Source organism: Mustela erminea, chromosome 14 (genome assembly GCF_009829155.1).
Source record: "Mustela erminea isolate mMusErm1 chromosome 14, mMusErm1.Pri, whole genome shotgun sequence".
Taxonomy (NCBI): Eukaryota; Metazoa; Chordata; class Mammalia; order Carnivora; family Mustelidae; genus Mustela; species Mustela erminea.
Window position 1 is genome coordinate 59,434,965 of NC_045627.1, and position 14,212 is coordinate 59,449,176.

The 14,212-nt window shown below is 43.9% G+C and overlaps 1 protein-coding gene across 6 annotated transcripts in view; it reads left to right on the forward strand.

Annotated features, from left to right (window-relative positions):
* PLCE1 (phospholipase C epsilon 1) overlaps positions 1-14,212 on the forward strand; it is a 325,782-nt gene that overhangs the window by 224,764 nt on the left and 86,806 nt on the right. For all 6 annotated transcript variants that reach the window (XM_032313903.1, XM_032313905.1, XM_032313904.1 and 3 more), the window contains 2 exons: positions 9,137-9,282; positions 13,673-13,931. In XM_032313903.1, the coding sequence (XP_032169794.1) occupies positions 9,137-9,282; positions 13,673-13,931 (405 nt within the window). The remainder of the gene's footprint in view (positions 1-9,136; positions 9,283-13,672; positions 13,932-14,212) is intronic.

The window sequence follows — 14,212 nt, forward strand, 5'->3', positions numbered from 1 at the left end:
TGCTCATTTATATCAAGACTTTTTATGTAAACTCCTGGCCATGGGTTTCAATCCCATTATTAAAGTGGAATGAAATAACGAAGATCCTATTCTAGGACTATCAATAGATGCTTTTACTTTTTATTGATACTTTTTATCAATAGATACAAAAGGAGAGAATACGGGTGAAATGAGGCTCACTCTTGAATACCGTGTAATAATTGGTTTCAGGATGGATGAACTGTTCAGTGGAGTAAGGTAAGAAAGCAGAGGATAATGCAGCCTGCGTGACTCGTGGCAGTTCTCTGCAGCCCGTTTAGCTAGAAATGGCATCTGCATATTGAAGTCAAATGTTTCCTCTCATTGCATTTAAAATAGTAAGTAGCCAGGGGCACCTGGGTAGCTCAGTCGTTAAGCTCCTGCCTTCCACTCAGGTCAGGATCCCAGGTTCCTGGGATGGAGCCAAGTATCAGGCTTCCTGCTGAGCGGGAAGCCTGCTTCTCCCTCTCCCACTTGTCCTGCTTGTGTTCCCTCTCTCACTGTGTGTCTCTCTCTGTCAAAAAAAAATAACAGATAACTTTTCTTAAAAAAAATAAATAAATAAAACAGTAAATAGCCATAAAAAAGAATGAAGTCTTTCCATTTGTGACAACAGAGATGGACCCGAGGGAATGGAGCTAAGGAAACTAAGTCAGACAGGGAAAGACAAATACCTGTGATCTCACTTAGATGTAGAATTAAAACAACAAGTGCCACAAACCAAGCTCATATATACAGAGAACAAATTGGTGGTTTGCCAGAGGTGTGGGCTATTGGGTGGGGAAAATGGGTGAAGAGGGTCCAAAGGTACAAACCTCCAATTACAAAATAATCAAGTCAAGGAGATGTGATGTACAGCATGGTGATTACAGCTAGTAATACTGTATTGTGTATTTGAAAGTTACAGAGAGAGTAGATCGTAACAGTCCTCATCACAAGAAAAAAATTTGTGGAACTATGTCTAGACTTATTGCAGCCATCATTTTTCAATATAAACAAGTGTTGAATCATGTTGTTTGAAACTAATATGTTATCTGTCAATTATACCTCAATTTTAAAAAAAGGAATGTGGTGTCACAGAGAGTGGAACAGCAAAACATTTTCAAAATTTTTAATGAATTTATTCTTTGTACAGAAAGGTAGTTTAAATTAAGTATGTCATGGGGAATTGAGCACTTGTCAAAACTTCCATATTCACATTGGGAATATTTACATGCTATTTATTAGCATGAACTGTCAGTTAAATGGAATCAAAATAAAGAAAAAACATTTTTTAAAAAAAGGTAAACAATTCTAAGAAGTCTAGAATTCTGAGTATATAGGGAATTTTTAGTTGATGAATCTGAGAATAAGCATTTTTTGCAAACCGTGGGGAAGACATTCTGCAAACAATAGAAGGATGGCCAGAGCACTAGGAGCTGACAGTTTAGAGACGTGTATATATATACAACAGACTTAATTGCAAGACAGAACATGCTATCTTACTTTTCCTATACTTGCTCCAACTCCTCTGGCCCCCATGCCTAGCATAGTTCCTGGCAAAAACGCACAGGCATAGAGTAACTGTTTATAGGAAGAATTAGCACCATTACAGAGATATGAATAAAATACTTTGGGAGATCAGCAAGGACCAAGGAATGGTAAAAAGACTGGACTTCCAAAGATGGTAGCATAGAAATGGGTTAAGCTAGCCTTGTATCTCCCAATCATAGTATCCACTATACTACTCTTTAATTACTTACTTATGCTATTTTCCCCCACAAGGCCCAGCCTCCCCAAGAGCAGATGCCATGTCTGTCGTGTTTATTGGTGTCCGGCATGGTACACGGGACATAGTAGATACTCAATAAACTCAGTAAGTATTTGTTGAAAGAAGGAGCATCATTAGATTTATTTGTCAAGTCTTCTCCCTGCCCCAGTTGCAAGTTAGCAGCAACTCAAACCCGCTTAAACAAAATAAGGGCATTTGGGAGTTTATGTATATGGACTCTTCGTGGGGTTTCAGGTATGGCTGGATCTAGGAATGTAAGGTCCTCAGGAATCTATCGTCATCGGGGTTTTTTTTTTTTTTTAAGATTTTATTTATTTATCTGAGAGAGTATCCACACACACATAATGCACGTGAGTGGGGGATAGGGGAGAGGCGGAGGGAGGGAGACAAGAGACTCACACTGAGCCTGTCCTGGGGCTCCATCTCAGGACCTCGAGCTGAAACCAAGAGTCAGGCACTTAACTAGCTGAACCACCCAGGCACCCCCTTATCTTCATCTTTCTTTTGCATTATCTTCATTCTCAGGTAAGCTCTCCTGATACTCTGGCAAAGGCATCTGACTCATGTCTTTACAGTTTACAATTCCAACAAAAAGATTGTGTCTCTTTTCCTGATAGTTTCAGGGAATAACTCCATCAAGTAGGGCTCTGGTTGGCCTGGCTTAGTCATATACCCATCTTTGAACAAATCACTGAGACCAGGCCTGAAGTCAGAGGAGGAGCAGCTCCATGAATTCTATATAGATAAAGATGGAGAAAGCTGATTTCAACTAAGAGACATTGGACAACCAAAGCAAACAAACCAAATGCCCTATGTATTCACACCCCAAGGACACAGGACAATAGTGTAGAGATAAGAACAGGCAGAGGATAGGTAATGGTACAAAACATAGTAGGGTTGAAACATCAGACAGGTGAGTGGCGGGCAACAGTGGGAATTAATGCTGAAGATGGAAATTTAGATCAGATGGTGCCAGGCTTGAAGACCCAAAAAAGAAGGTTTAGATTCATTCTGTAGACAATTGTGATACAATGTGAGGGGAAGGGGCGGGGGTATAATCCAAGATGTATTTAGGGCTTCTCCAGAAGCCACCTTTGGGGCCTCTCTTTCCCCCTCTGCATCCCTCCTAAACCGAGAGCTACCGGTGGAAACATGCCAAGCAGGACATGGAGTTCAAGAGACTCTCCTGGAGCCACATCATATCCGGAAGGATGTCTGAGCACCTGCTGGCTTCTGCATCCTCAACACTGAGTCCCCAGCATGGATAAGTCATGGCCTCTGCTTTAAGTTGCTCACCACTGGGAAGATTGGTCTTGGACAAAGTACTAGAAATATACCCACATACACATATATGAAGTATACACACATATATGTCTATGTATGGGACTGGACTGTATAGGCAAAAAGGGCTATTTGATTCCTCACAAGGAGTCAGGGAAGGCTGCAGAGCAGAGGAAATATGTGTTACTCTTCTTCTAGGAAAGGCTTGTACTCAGGGCACAAGCCCTTTCAGGGCAATCACAGATTCTTCCTGGTCCAGCTTTGGGCTTCTTCCTTCCTTGTGGTTTGAAGAAGAATGTAGAGCTTCCTTTCTCCAGGATTCCTGTGTTCTGCTTCCTGGAATTCAGCTCCTCCACAACTCAGGGAACAGCACTCTTGCGGCAGGAGCCGTCCCAGCAGTAAACAAGTTACTGAGGTTGTAACTACACAATGAGCCTCGGGCTTCCATCTTTGCATACAGTCTCCAGTCTCATCCTTATCATCCTCTTAGGAGGTCATGCTATCATTCCCATTTTACTGAAGAGGAGATTGAGGCTGATAGCTGGGTGGCCTGCCTTGGGACCAGGCACAAGGAAGCAGCAGGCGGGGGTGAACATGGTCCACTTGGCCTGGTGCCATGGTCTCCACGGTGCTCTCTGTTCCCTCTGGCTGCTCCTCCCTGCTTCCACGTGGGTCACGGGGACAGCCCCAGTTCAGGTAGGCTACAGAGATGGCAATCCATAGTAGTGGACTGGTAGTATGGAGCGGACGCCTCAGCTGTGACGCTGGACTGCACCAGGGGTGCAGAGAGGGACGCTGAACCCCTGGGACAGTTCTCAACCTAAATGTGCATAAGAATCTGTGGGGAGTTCTCTAAAAATGCAGATCCCTGGGCCCCGCTCAGAGAGTCTGGGTGAGACCTTGGAATCTGCATTGGAACAAACAGCCTGCTGCTACCACTAGAAGTGCTGAGGCTGGTGTTGCACATGTTGTAGAGTGCTGACTGGGCAGGGGTGTGTGTGTGTGTGTGTGTGTGTGTGTGGTGACAGGTGTACTTGCCTGCACACCCACAGTTCAGGGGTTGTCTTAGGAAAGCTCTGCGGAGGGCAGGTGTCACTGGGCACTGCACATAGGCTACTTTCGAGTGGCTTTGTCCAGGTTTTCATTGTCTTCTGCGGATCCTACTATTCACATCCAGCCCTTAGAGTTAGGTGACCAGATACCCACTCTAAAGGATCATCTTTCTGTGGAAATTGCTCAGCATATTAAAAAAAAAAAAAAAAAAAAAAAAAGCTTTTTGGCATGAAGACATGCGTCTCTTTTTTCTGGACCTGGGAACAGCAGTAGGAAGTGTTCAGGCCTTTTCCCAAATATAATCCCTGACCAATTGGAGGCTGAGAATCCTCTCTGCCAGTGGCCTCCTGGGACTCTGGGTGGCCTGCCAGTTGGTCAGAGGCACCGAGCACCCCCACAGTGAAGATGTGGGAAAGATGGTCTCTGTCCTTGAGGACGTAAGATCTAGCGGCAGAGACAGAACAGATCCATGTGAAAGAGTCAGGCGCACAAATAGAATAAAAATAAAGCAGATGCAAGTCCTTGCAGCAGGGAGAATCCCAGTGCGGATGGGAGCTCAGTCTCAAGGTCCAGCATTAAGTCAGGGAGAAACAGGGAGAAGCTGGATGTGAGGTGCTAGGTGAGCCATCCGAACAGCCTTGCTGGAGGAGCTCACGTTGCCTCCTCCACCGGGTCTCATGGAGCACTTGCCATAGGCACTGCTGCTGGGGAGCACTCTGGAGGAACATGGTGCTGATTGTGCAGGAGGTCTGGTGTCAGGGAACCAGGGGCATCACAGAGCAGGCCTCCTCAAGAAAGTGATGTTTTTCATCAGATTCCTAAAGGCAGCCCTGCCTCTAACCCTAGCCTGTGGCCTGTCCACCTGCTCTTTCCATGCTGGCTTGTATATACCTGTGTGCGGACACCTCAGACCCCAAGTTCAGACTGCATCTACACACCACACCCCCTGCCCCTCAGCCAGCCTTCAGGCCTAGTGTCAGGATCTACCCACAGGAAGACTGGTGCAGATGAAAGACTCTTGCAGGCCCAGAAGTGGGCTTGAACTGTTCAGATGGGGGATTTGGGGGTCCTGGGTCTACAGGGATGAGTGATCTGGAAGTGGGCACACAACCACGGGGCAGACACTTTCCTCCACCCCAACATGGGCCTTCTAAAGCCTAGGGCCCGGGGCAGGGATCCTGATGGCAGAGTCTGAGGGCAGTTTTGCCTAAAGGATAAGTAGGAAGTTAGCTAAATCAAGGTCATGCGTGGGGGAAAATCTTCCTGTAGAAGCCCCCTGAAATGAGACAAGACCTTGGTCATCTCCCTAAAAGCAGAGTAGGTGAGAGACGAGGTGGGGTTGGAGAACGGATGGGGGCCTGGTGGCCAACGTGAGGATTTGACTTTACCAAGGACATGGGCAGGACGTGGTGGGGCCAGGGAAAGATGATTAGGAACGGAGCGAGAACATTCCTTCCAAACTGAGCGTGTGTGATGTCAACTAGGTGTTTGATGTGAGGAGAGCAGGCTGTTCAGTGTGGCTAGGCCTCAGCGTCTGATACAGGCAAGGGAGGAGGGAGGAGCATCAGGAGAGGAGCATTTGTGGAGGACTTGTAGGTGTGAGCTGGGCGTTGGGCCTCGGGGGGAGCACAGAGCCTCTGGAGGAACTCTGACGGGACTGGGCTGGGGGCCACATTCTGTCTTTATTCTGTGCTGAGCATTCAGTTAACACAAAATAATCTTTCAACGTGTTCACTATGCTTGAGTCATAGTACTTTCTATGTATGTGATTTTTGTGTTTTTCTGTGTGAATTCAATGTCCTGAAGTTCTTTCTGGATTGGCAACCCATCCTTTTTTCCACTTAGTAAATATGACCACCGTTTATGCTTTGGGACCACATTTTTCAAGCGTTGCCAAATCCTCATGGGGTTTTTTGGTGACATTTATTTTTCATAATTAGTGATGAAATTCTGATCACTTAATGCCCATGAAATCATGAATACATTAGGCCACAATAAAAATTATCCCTGATGTCTGTAAGCAGATGGGTGTGTGTGTGTGTGTGTGTCTGTCTGTGTGTGTGTGTGTGTGTGTGTGTGTGTGTGTGTGTCTGTGTGTGTTTATGATAACAGTGCTTACATAATCCCAACAACCAGTCCCTGGGGACTCACACACAGAGATGGAACTGCTGGTTTAAATTAGGTTTCCATGTGAAATATCGTATCGCTATTTTTTTCCTAGCATTGTGGGAAAGTATATGGAAAATGATTTGACTGATAGGAAATAAATCTGGATGCATGATCAGGACTGAGGCACAAACCACGTGGCGGTCTGTGCCTGCTCATAAAGCAGGCTGTCCAGAAGAAGACGAATTAATCCTATCAGGACACTAGACTAGTAAGTCACCATTTCAGAATAGCCTGAAAGAGCAATGACTTTCCAGAGCTGCTGATTTGCTGTGGATTTCAATTTTAAAAAAGGAACTAAAGCCATACGAAGAATATAGCCAGAGGTCTCAAGAATTAATGCACTGGCTGTTGGGGAACCGTTTTAACTTTTAGGGAATTCATTTTTATTCATAAGGAGATGGGTTTGAATTTCTAGCTCAAGGAGTCAGTAATTTCATGATTCTAAATGTTTGCTCATGGCTTCCCACAGCAGGCTAGGGCTCATCAAAAGCAAATCACACAGAAGGAAGAACCACACCAGAGCACCAAAGACACCAATCTTTACTGACGCAACAGTTTCTTGCTCTAGAGAGCAAGGGTTTCACAAGATGACTTTCAACTGGGTAACCAGGTGATGAGGGGACAAGGCATGCAGACAGTGAGCAAAGGATTGCTCATCGCTGGAGGAGAGTGGGCAGCTCTGGGAATTCCCAGAAGGTACCAGGATGCTCAAAACAGCCCTGGAAATCAGAACAAATGGTTTTCTTAGGTTATCTTCTTCCCAAGAGGCTCTGAATTCCTTGTAGGGTGATCTGCACCAGGGCTGGTCCTAGGAGTCTGATTCCAGATCTGTTCTCCTGAAGTTGCAAGTAGAGAGCAGAGGTGTGTGCTCCCCTGTTTCCCTGTTGTTTCTGCATAGGGCAAGGGAAGGGGTTCTGCTTTTTTCATCGCTTTCATTGTATTTCGGGACTCTTCTTGGCATCTTCTCCTTTTATTCCAACTCTGTGTTCAGAGGTGCTACTCTTAATGGAGTGCTTAGAAAAACCTAATCAGCACCAAGTTTAAAAGAAACTGTCACTCCTTATCAGATAAAAGAGCACTCCACAGGAGGTACTTATTTTGACATCAACAAGAATTGGGACCTCAGAAAATCACTACTCCCCTGAACCATAGATTCTTAATCTGGAAAAATGGGTCTGGACTGCCCTCTGTGGTTGCTGCCAGCTCTCAGTGCCATCCGTTCCTGTCATTCCATCGAGGGAGATGGGCAGGAGGTGCAGTATACCATAGACCTTAAACTTGTTTTTTCTGCAGATGCCATGGGTGACCATGAACTCTGTGTTCAGGCCTCACTCTCCCTCAGGCCAGGGAAACGAGCTGACCCCAGGTTTCAGCACTGTTGCTGAACCGGTGCAATTCCTGGGCAATGTGGGGTCAAGACCAAGGCTTTGGTTTGTTAACAACTGGGTTTATCAACCCAGACATCAGTCAGGAAGGAACAGGTGACTTAAATGACCACTAGAGTCCAAGCCCCAAAGTATAAATAGCAGCAAAGTAACCTTAGAGATTAGGCAAAATATGGGGGGGAGGGGTGCTGCATATCATCAAAGGGGGACTTGGTAGCAGGTTATTATTAAATAGTATAGTCTGTATAGTAGAAAAAGCTAATGACATTACAATAACGTTCCTCCCACAGCTTATGTACGCACACTAGGCATTTAGGGAGCAGTTAATTGTGACTCCTCTGAGTCAAACACTGAATTTCAAATTTAGGCTTTACTGCTCTGGGTGAAAATCTCTTAGGTGTTCTGTCTTTCAGTTTATTCATCTATAAAATGAGAATAATAATAACCCCTGACTCTTAGGATTGTTGTGAGAAGTGAGTTAACATACATAAAGTACTTGGAGTAATACCTGACACATAGTAAGTGCTGTATAAGTGTTTGTTCTTCTAATATTAGTCAGGTGAGGGGCATAATTGGTAATGCATTTGTGAGAGATAGTTTAAATATGTATATTTTTGCATTTTTTAAATTTGATATTCTGCATTTTACTACTGGATAAATACCCTTTATCTGATGGATTGAGAGTATTGACTGCATTTAATCTTGCTACCCATCAATATAATTAAATTATATTAATTAATTAAATATATATATTTATAACTAAATATAGTCAACTATATTTAAATGTATTTAAATCAATATTAGGGGCGCCTAGGTGGCTCAGTCAGGTAAGCATCTGCCTTTGGCTCTGGTCATGATCCCAGGGTCCTGGAATTGAGCCCCTCATTGGGCTCTGTGGGAGCCTGCTTCTCCCTCTCCCTGCAACTCCCCCTGCTTGTACTCCCTCTCTCTCTCTCTCTCTGTCAAATAAATAAATAAAATCTTTTTTTTAAGAAATAAATAAATATCCTTAGGCCTTATTTTCTTATAGTCTCATCGAATTTTATAGATCAAGAGGGAGCTTTGTGAATTGCCTTTCTGCCTCCTTATTTTAAAGATGGAAGATGACAAATATGGATTTTCCCAGAATCCCATAACAAAGCAGTGATGGAGCCTAGAGCTTCACCTCAGAACCCTTAGCGGGGGGCCTGCATTTCCTAATACTTAACTGATTTAAAAAAGAAAAAAAGATGGGGCGCCTGGGCGGCTCAGTCAAGTCCTTACCCAGTGGGGAGTCTGCTTCTTCCTCTACTCGTCCCCCTGCTTGTGGTCTCTCTCTGTCTCTCTCTCTGTCTGTCTTTCTCTCTCTCTCTCTCAAATAAATAAAATCTTAAAAAAAAAAAAAGTTTTCCTGTGAAAAAAACATTCATTGAGTTTGCAGGACATGGGTTCAGTGGATGCCCCTCTTTGCATTTTCCAGGTGAGCTCTTGGGTGACGTGGCTGATCCTCACGGCGGGCTCCATGGAGGAGAAGCGAGAAGTCTTCTCCTATTTGGTGCATGTGGCCAAATGCTGCTGGAACATGGGCAACTACAATGCTGTCATGGAGTTCTTGGCTGGCCTCAGGTATGGAAGTGGGGAAGACAGTGATCTGGATAGCAGCCGAATGGCACTGTAATTAATTGCCCTGGAAACCACATTTACCCAAACCAGGCAATTGGTAGTGATTGTTTGGGGGAAATATGTTATTCTCTGCTAACACCACAAACCTTGTCCCTTAAATGCAGCAGCAGAATTCAGCCCCTGTGGCCAGTCACGATCCTAATTAGCTATGTCTGCTCTGGGCCCATGCTGTTGGTCACACTGGGTAAAATCACCTGGCTGCACAACTAACATCAACCCCATTGGTGACCCCCACTTGCCCTCTGTGCCCTGTAAACCCCACTGTGAACAGTCTCTTCCCAGCTCTTCCTGATGAACCGCCTTGGCACTCTAGGCTCCCAACCACAACCGGGAATGGCTGGCACTGATAACAAGGATTCAGTAATGTTAGCTATTGTTTTAATTGCATACTTACCATGGATCAAGCACTGGATTGTGCATTTCCTGTGCATTAAATCTTTTAATTCTCAGAACAATTTCTTGGTCAATGCTATTATTATTCCCACATCATATAAAAAAAGAAACTAAAGTTAGGAGAAGTTAAGTCATTCACCCAAGGCCACCTAGCATGGCTGGGATAGGAATGCAGACAGTCTTGATTTGGAAGCCCTTGCCCTTAACCTCTCATTTGCTGCTTATATGCTTTCTCCCACAAGCTAGTAATACGATCATCATTTTATCAATAAATCTCTGCCTTATTCCCTTTCAGCCTCAGTTACCTGGTGTAAAGTAACTGCCCCTCACTCTTGGGGGAGACAATGTGGTGTGGCGCAGAAGGGTATAAGTTGTTGGGTCAGAATAACAAGGAGTCAAATCCTGGCACCCCCATGGTGTATATAGCTGCGTGATCTGAGCCAGTTTCTTGACCTCAGTGAGCCCTAGTTTCTTCATCTGTAAAATGGGGATGATAATAATAAAAAGCACCTACTTCCTCACGCGGGATTTAGTGAGATAGTACAAAGTATTTTGCACGTGTGTTTGGCAGAGTAAGACTCCAAAAAGTGAACCTGCTGTTGTTAGTGTCCAAGATTCACCTTCCCAGTGAGGGTTCTCACTATAAATAGATCTTGCTTCATAACATTATTGAGATTTTTCTTTGATTCTCCAGATCCCTGCAAAGGGATTCTGGGTTGGGGGAGGAAAGGAAAATTCTCAGAGCTGGAATTTTTTTTTTGTCCTTTTGAACTTTCTTAACTAAGAATAAACTCAAACGGCCGTGTCACTGGCACTTAAAATGGTCATACAGATGTATCAGGCATGGCTCAAAAGAAGGAAGAAATGGAAAGAATACTGGGAGAACAGGAGATAATTTGGACAATTGGATTCTCTTTGTGATAAATTTTCTAAAAAGAACCTGTGTTACTTTTCTTTTTAATACAAGAATGATCGTATTATGATAAAATAATTCTATTTTAATGATGCTTATCCTCTGTGTTTGGCAAGTCTGTGTTGGCCATTGGCTGGGGACCTCTCTTCTTCTGTTCTGGACATGACTATCCTCACAGCATGGCAGCTGGCTTGCTCCAAAGTGAACAACAAGAAAATAAGACAAAAGCTGCAGTGCCTTTTATGACCTAGCCTCAGACATCACGCACTGTCACTTCTACCATATTATACTGGTCACATAAGACAGAGGCCTGGTTGATTGTGGGCGGGGTCTATACTACACCAGGAACAGGGGATCGCTGGAAGAAACAATTAGAAGTAAAAAGATTTACATAGAACAATATTTACTCAATCACAGTGTCAATTTAAAATAACCCCAGTGAACATCAGTGGGGAAATAATATGATGCATCCTTACAGTGGAATATTATGTGGCCACCAAAAATGTGTATGAAATATGTTTAATATAATTGGAAAACAAGCAATATATAATGCATAAAAATATCTGGAAACAAGTCTGTCTTTACTTAATGACCTCTGCAATATTTATACAATGTTTTAAAAATATTTAGACCAGAGATCTACAAATGGAATTAATACTGGAAGGAAATGTATCTAATGTTGTCTGTGGATGGTAGCACTGTGGGTGGATTTTCCTTATTTTCCAGATTTTTTTACAATGAGCATCTAGGGCCTTTATAAACATAAAAAGAAATAAAAGTTTTAAAAGAGCGTCAGTTCTCAATCTAACAAAAAATCATTGATCTGATCTTGCTGAACTTTGTCCTTTGCCCCCAGATGTACCATGATGACCCCATTATGCATGGAAAGAAGGGTGATCCAAAAATGAGAATCATGTATTCACTTTATTTATATTTCCATTTCATTCCCCCAAAAAGGATTCTCCCCAAATTGTAAGATATCAGTGGTAGCTGGACTCAGTGGGGTGACATCAGGGAACAATTTTATTTTTCTGACCTCACTGTTTTTCAGACCTACAAGATGAGCTCTTCCTTCCCCAGCTCTGGGCTCTACCTGGGGAGGTCTTGTAGCTTTTGCAGTCACAGATATGTTCAGAAGCTTGTCTCCTTCTCCCGTGCTCACGAGCATGAGTAAATCTCAGAAACATATAGCTGTGCAAGAAAAAAGCCTATTTTCTTTCATTGTAACACAATGGTGTTACAGTGCGATACCATTTCTATAAAGTTTAAAAGTACACAGACAGTTCTCAAGCTGCTTAGTGATATGTACATATATTGGGGAACTATAAAGAATTGTAAGTGCATGAGAATGCTGAAGTACATTTGTGGTCCCCTTTGGTGAGGGCAGGAGGGGTGTGTGCTCATAGAGGAACCCACTGGGGCCTGAGCCACAATATTAATGTTTTATTTTTTAATATTAATGTTATTGAATATTATTTAATATTAATGTTTTATTAATATTGAGAGATTGGTGTCTGGGCATTTGTCGAATTGTACTTCTCTATGTCCTTTGAATGTCTTATAGATGATATAGAGATTTTTAAATCCAGTCTGATATAAATCAAAATTTCAACCTCTCATTTGATTTAATGACCCCACATTTCACAGCTCAGTCTCAGAAACCTGCAGTAAAATGGGAGAACAGGTTTATCTTTTTTCCCTCCAACTCAGGGTCCCTACAGAAATAGTGGGCAGGAGAAGAAAGAGGGAGGGAGTTGGGATAAAGGGAGCAAAGGTCTCATTTGACTGGCACACTTGTAATCTGGCCTAGGTGCTCCCTGGAGATGGATACGGTGTGGTCTGAGGGTTCCTTCCTAGTTACTCCTTCTCCATTCCCCCACCTGATGCCCTGTAGGCACCTCCCACTGCCCCATTAGCTGGCAAGGAGCAGGGCCCCCTTAATCCTCAGGATCAAGCTCTGGAGGTCCTGCCCTCATGGACTCTGCTAGGATACCCTCCTTTGGCAGGCAGGCCTTTCTAGATGGCTCAGGTGCAGCTGGGCCTCATGGTGTCCCTTCCTAACTCATAGGAAATGCTCAGTGCTTTGCCTGCCCAGACTCTGCACATGCAAGACAGGCTCACTGGAAGCTTCAGGCAGCTCTAGGAAGCCTGTTGTCTTTAGACTTTCCCGGTCACACACACCGGGCTATGCATCAACAAACTCAGGACGTAGGTCAGCCTCTCCATGGAGTTCACGTGAAGCCCTCTGCCCTGGGGGTGATCCTCCTACCTTCACTTAGAGGACACTCTGACAGCTCTGTCCAGAGAGATCCCCTACCCAGATGCTCAGAACCAGTTCCTCTGCACAGGCTGAGGGATGGGTATAGACCAGATGGCAGAGCAGGTGGGTACCCTTGTGACGACCTGGTCCCTTTCTTTAGGAGGTGGGGTACAATGTCACCTATTGCTCTCAGCAGCAATTTCATCATAGGAAAAGTGCCCTTTAACATCCTGTTATGCAAATAGTATTTTAAGATAATGTCCCTCAGGATGGACCAGTGGCTTAATGTCAAAGCTGGATTTAGTAAAAGCAATTGTACAAAAGAGGCCAAAACAGGGTTTCTGTATTTCACTGAGGGACCGGCCTAATCCAAGTCCAGCATTTAAAAGATCAAGAGGAGTGGATGAACCATGTTTTGTGCAGACAATCCTCCATGAATATCTGTACAAACCGTATTACCCACTAGGATTCCCTCTTGGCTACAGCTGCCAGAAAAGCACAAACCTAGGTTCAGCTCCCACCTTCCAAAATTAACTCCTTCCCCATGTGTTATTTGTATCTGCCCTATTTAATTTTGTGTTTTAGTTTCTAAAACTAATACATCATTTGGAAAAAAAAGTAGGTAGAGATATGAGTCCTAAGTAAATTATTAGAACATAAGGAAAACAAGCAAAAAGAATGGATCTGTATGGAATTTAGGCTATACACTGTGAACGATATTATTTCTCCTTTGGTCTAAAAAAAAAAAAATCATTTACTTGCAACAGGTCAAGGAAAGTATTAAAAATGTGGCAGTTTATGGACCAGTCTGACCTGGAGACCATGAGGAGCCTGAAGGACGCCATGGCTCAGCACGAATCTTCCTGCGAGTACAGGAAGGTGGTCACACGGGCCCTGCACATACCCGGCTGTAAGGTTGTTCCGTTCTGTGGGGTGTTTCTGAAGGAGCTCTGTGAAGTACTGGACGGAGCCTCTGGCCTCATGAAGCTTTGCCCGAGGTACAATTCCCAAGAAGAAACTCTAGAGGTGAGGCCTTTCAAAATCTGAAGAGTCATTGTCGCCAGAAGGGAGAGCCTCTTTATCATCGTTGCTGTTGTGTTGGGTAACAGGTCCTGTGAGGTTCCGGAGAAAAGAATGCCTGCTAGCACTGTTTGGGCTTCATCTTGTTAACTTAGTTAGAATGGGGCAGTGTGTAAGTACAAGTGGAAGTCAGTGTTGTTTTCTGATTTTTTTTTTTTTAAGGGTGTTGGGGTTTTCTTCTCTCAGTGGGTGGGAATGTCTGGATGCTGAGGATAAAGGGAGTCAAG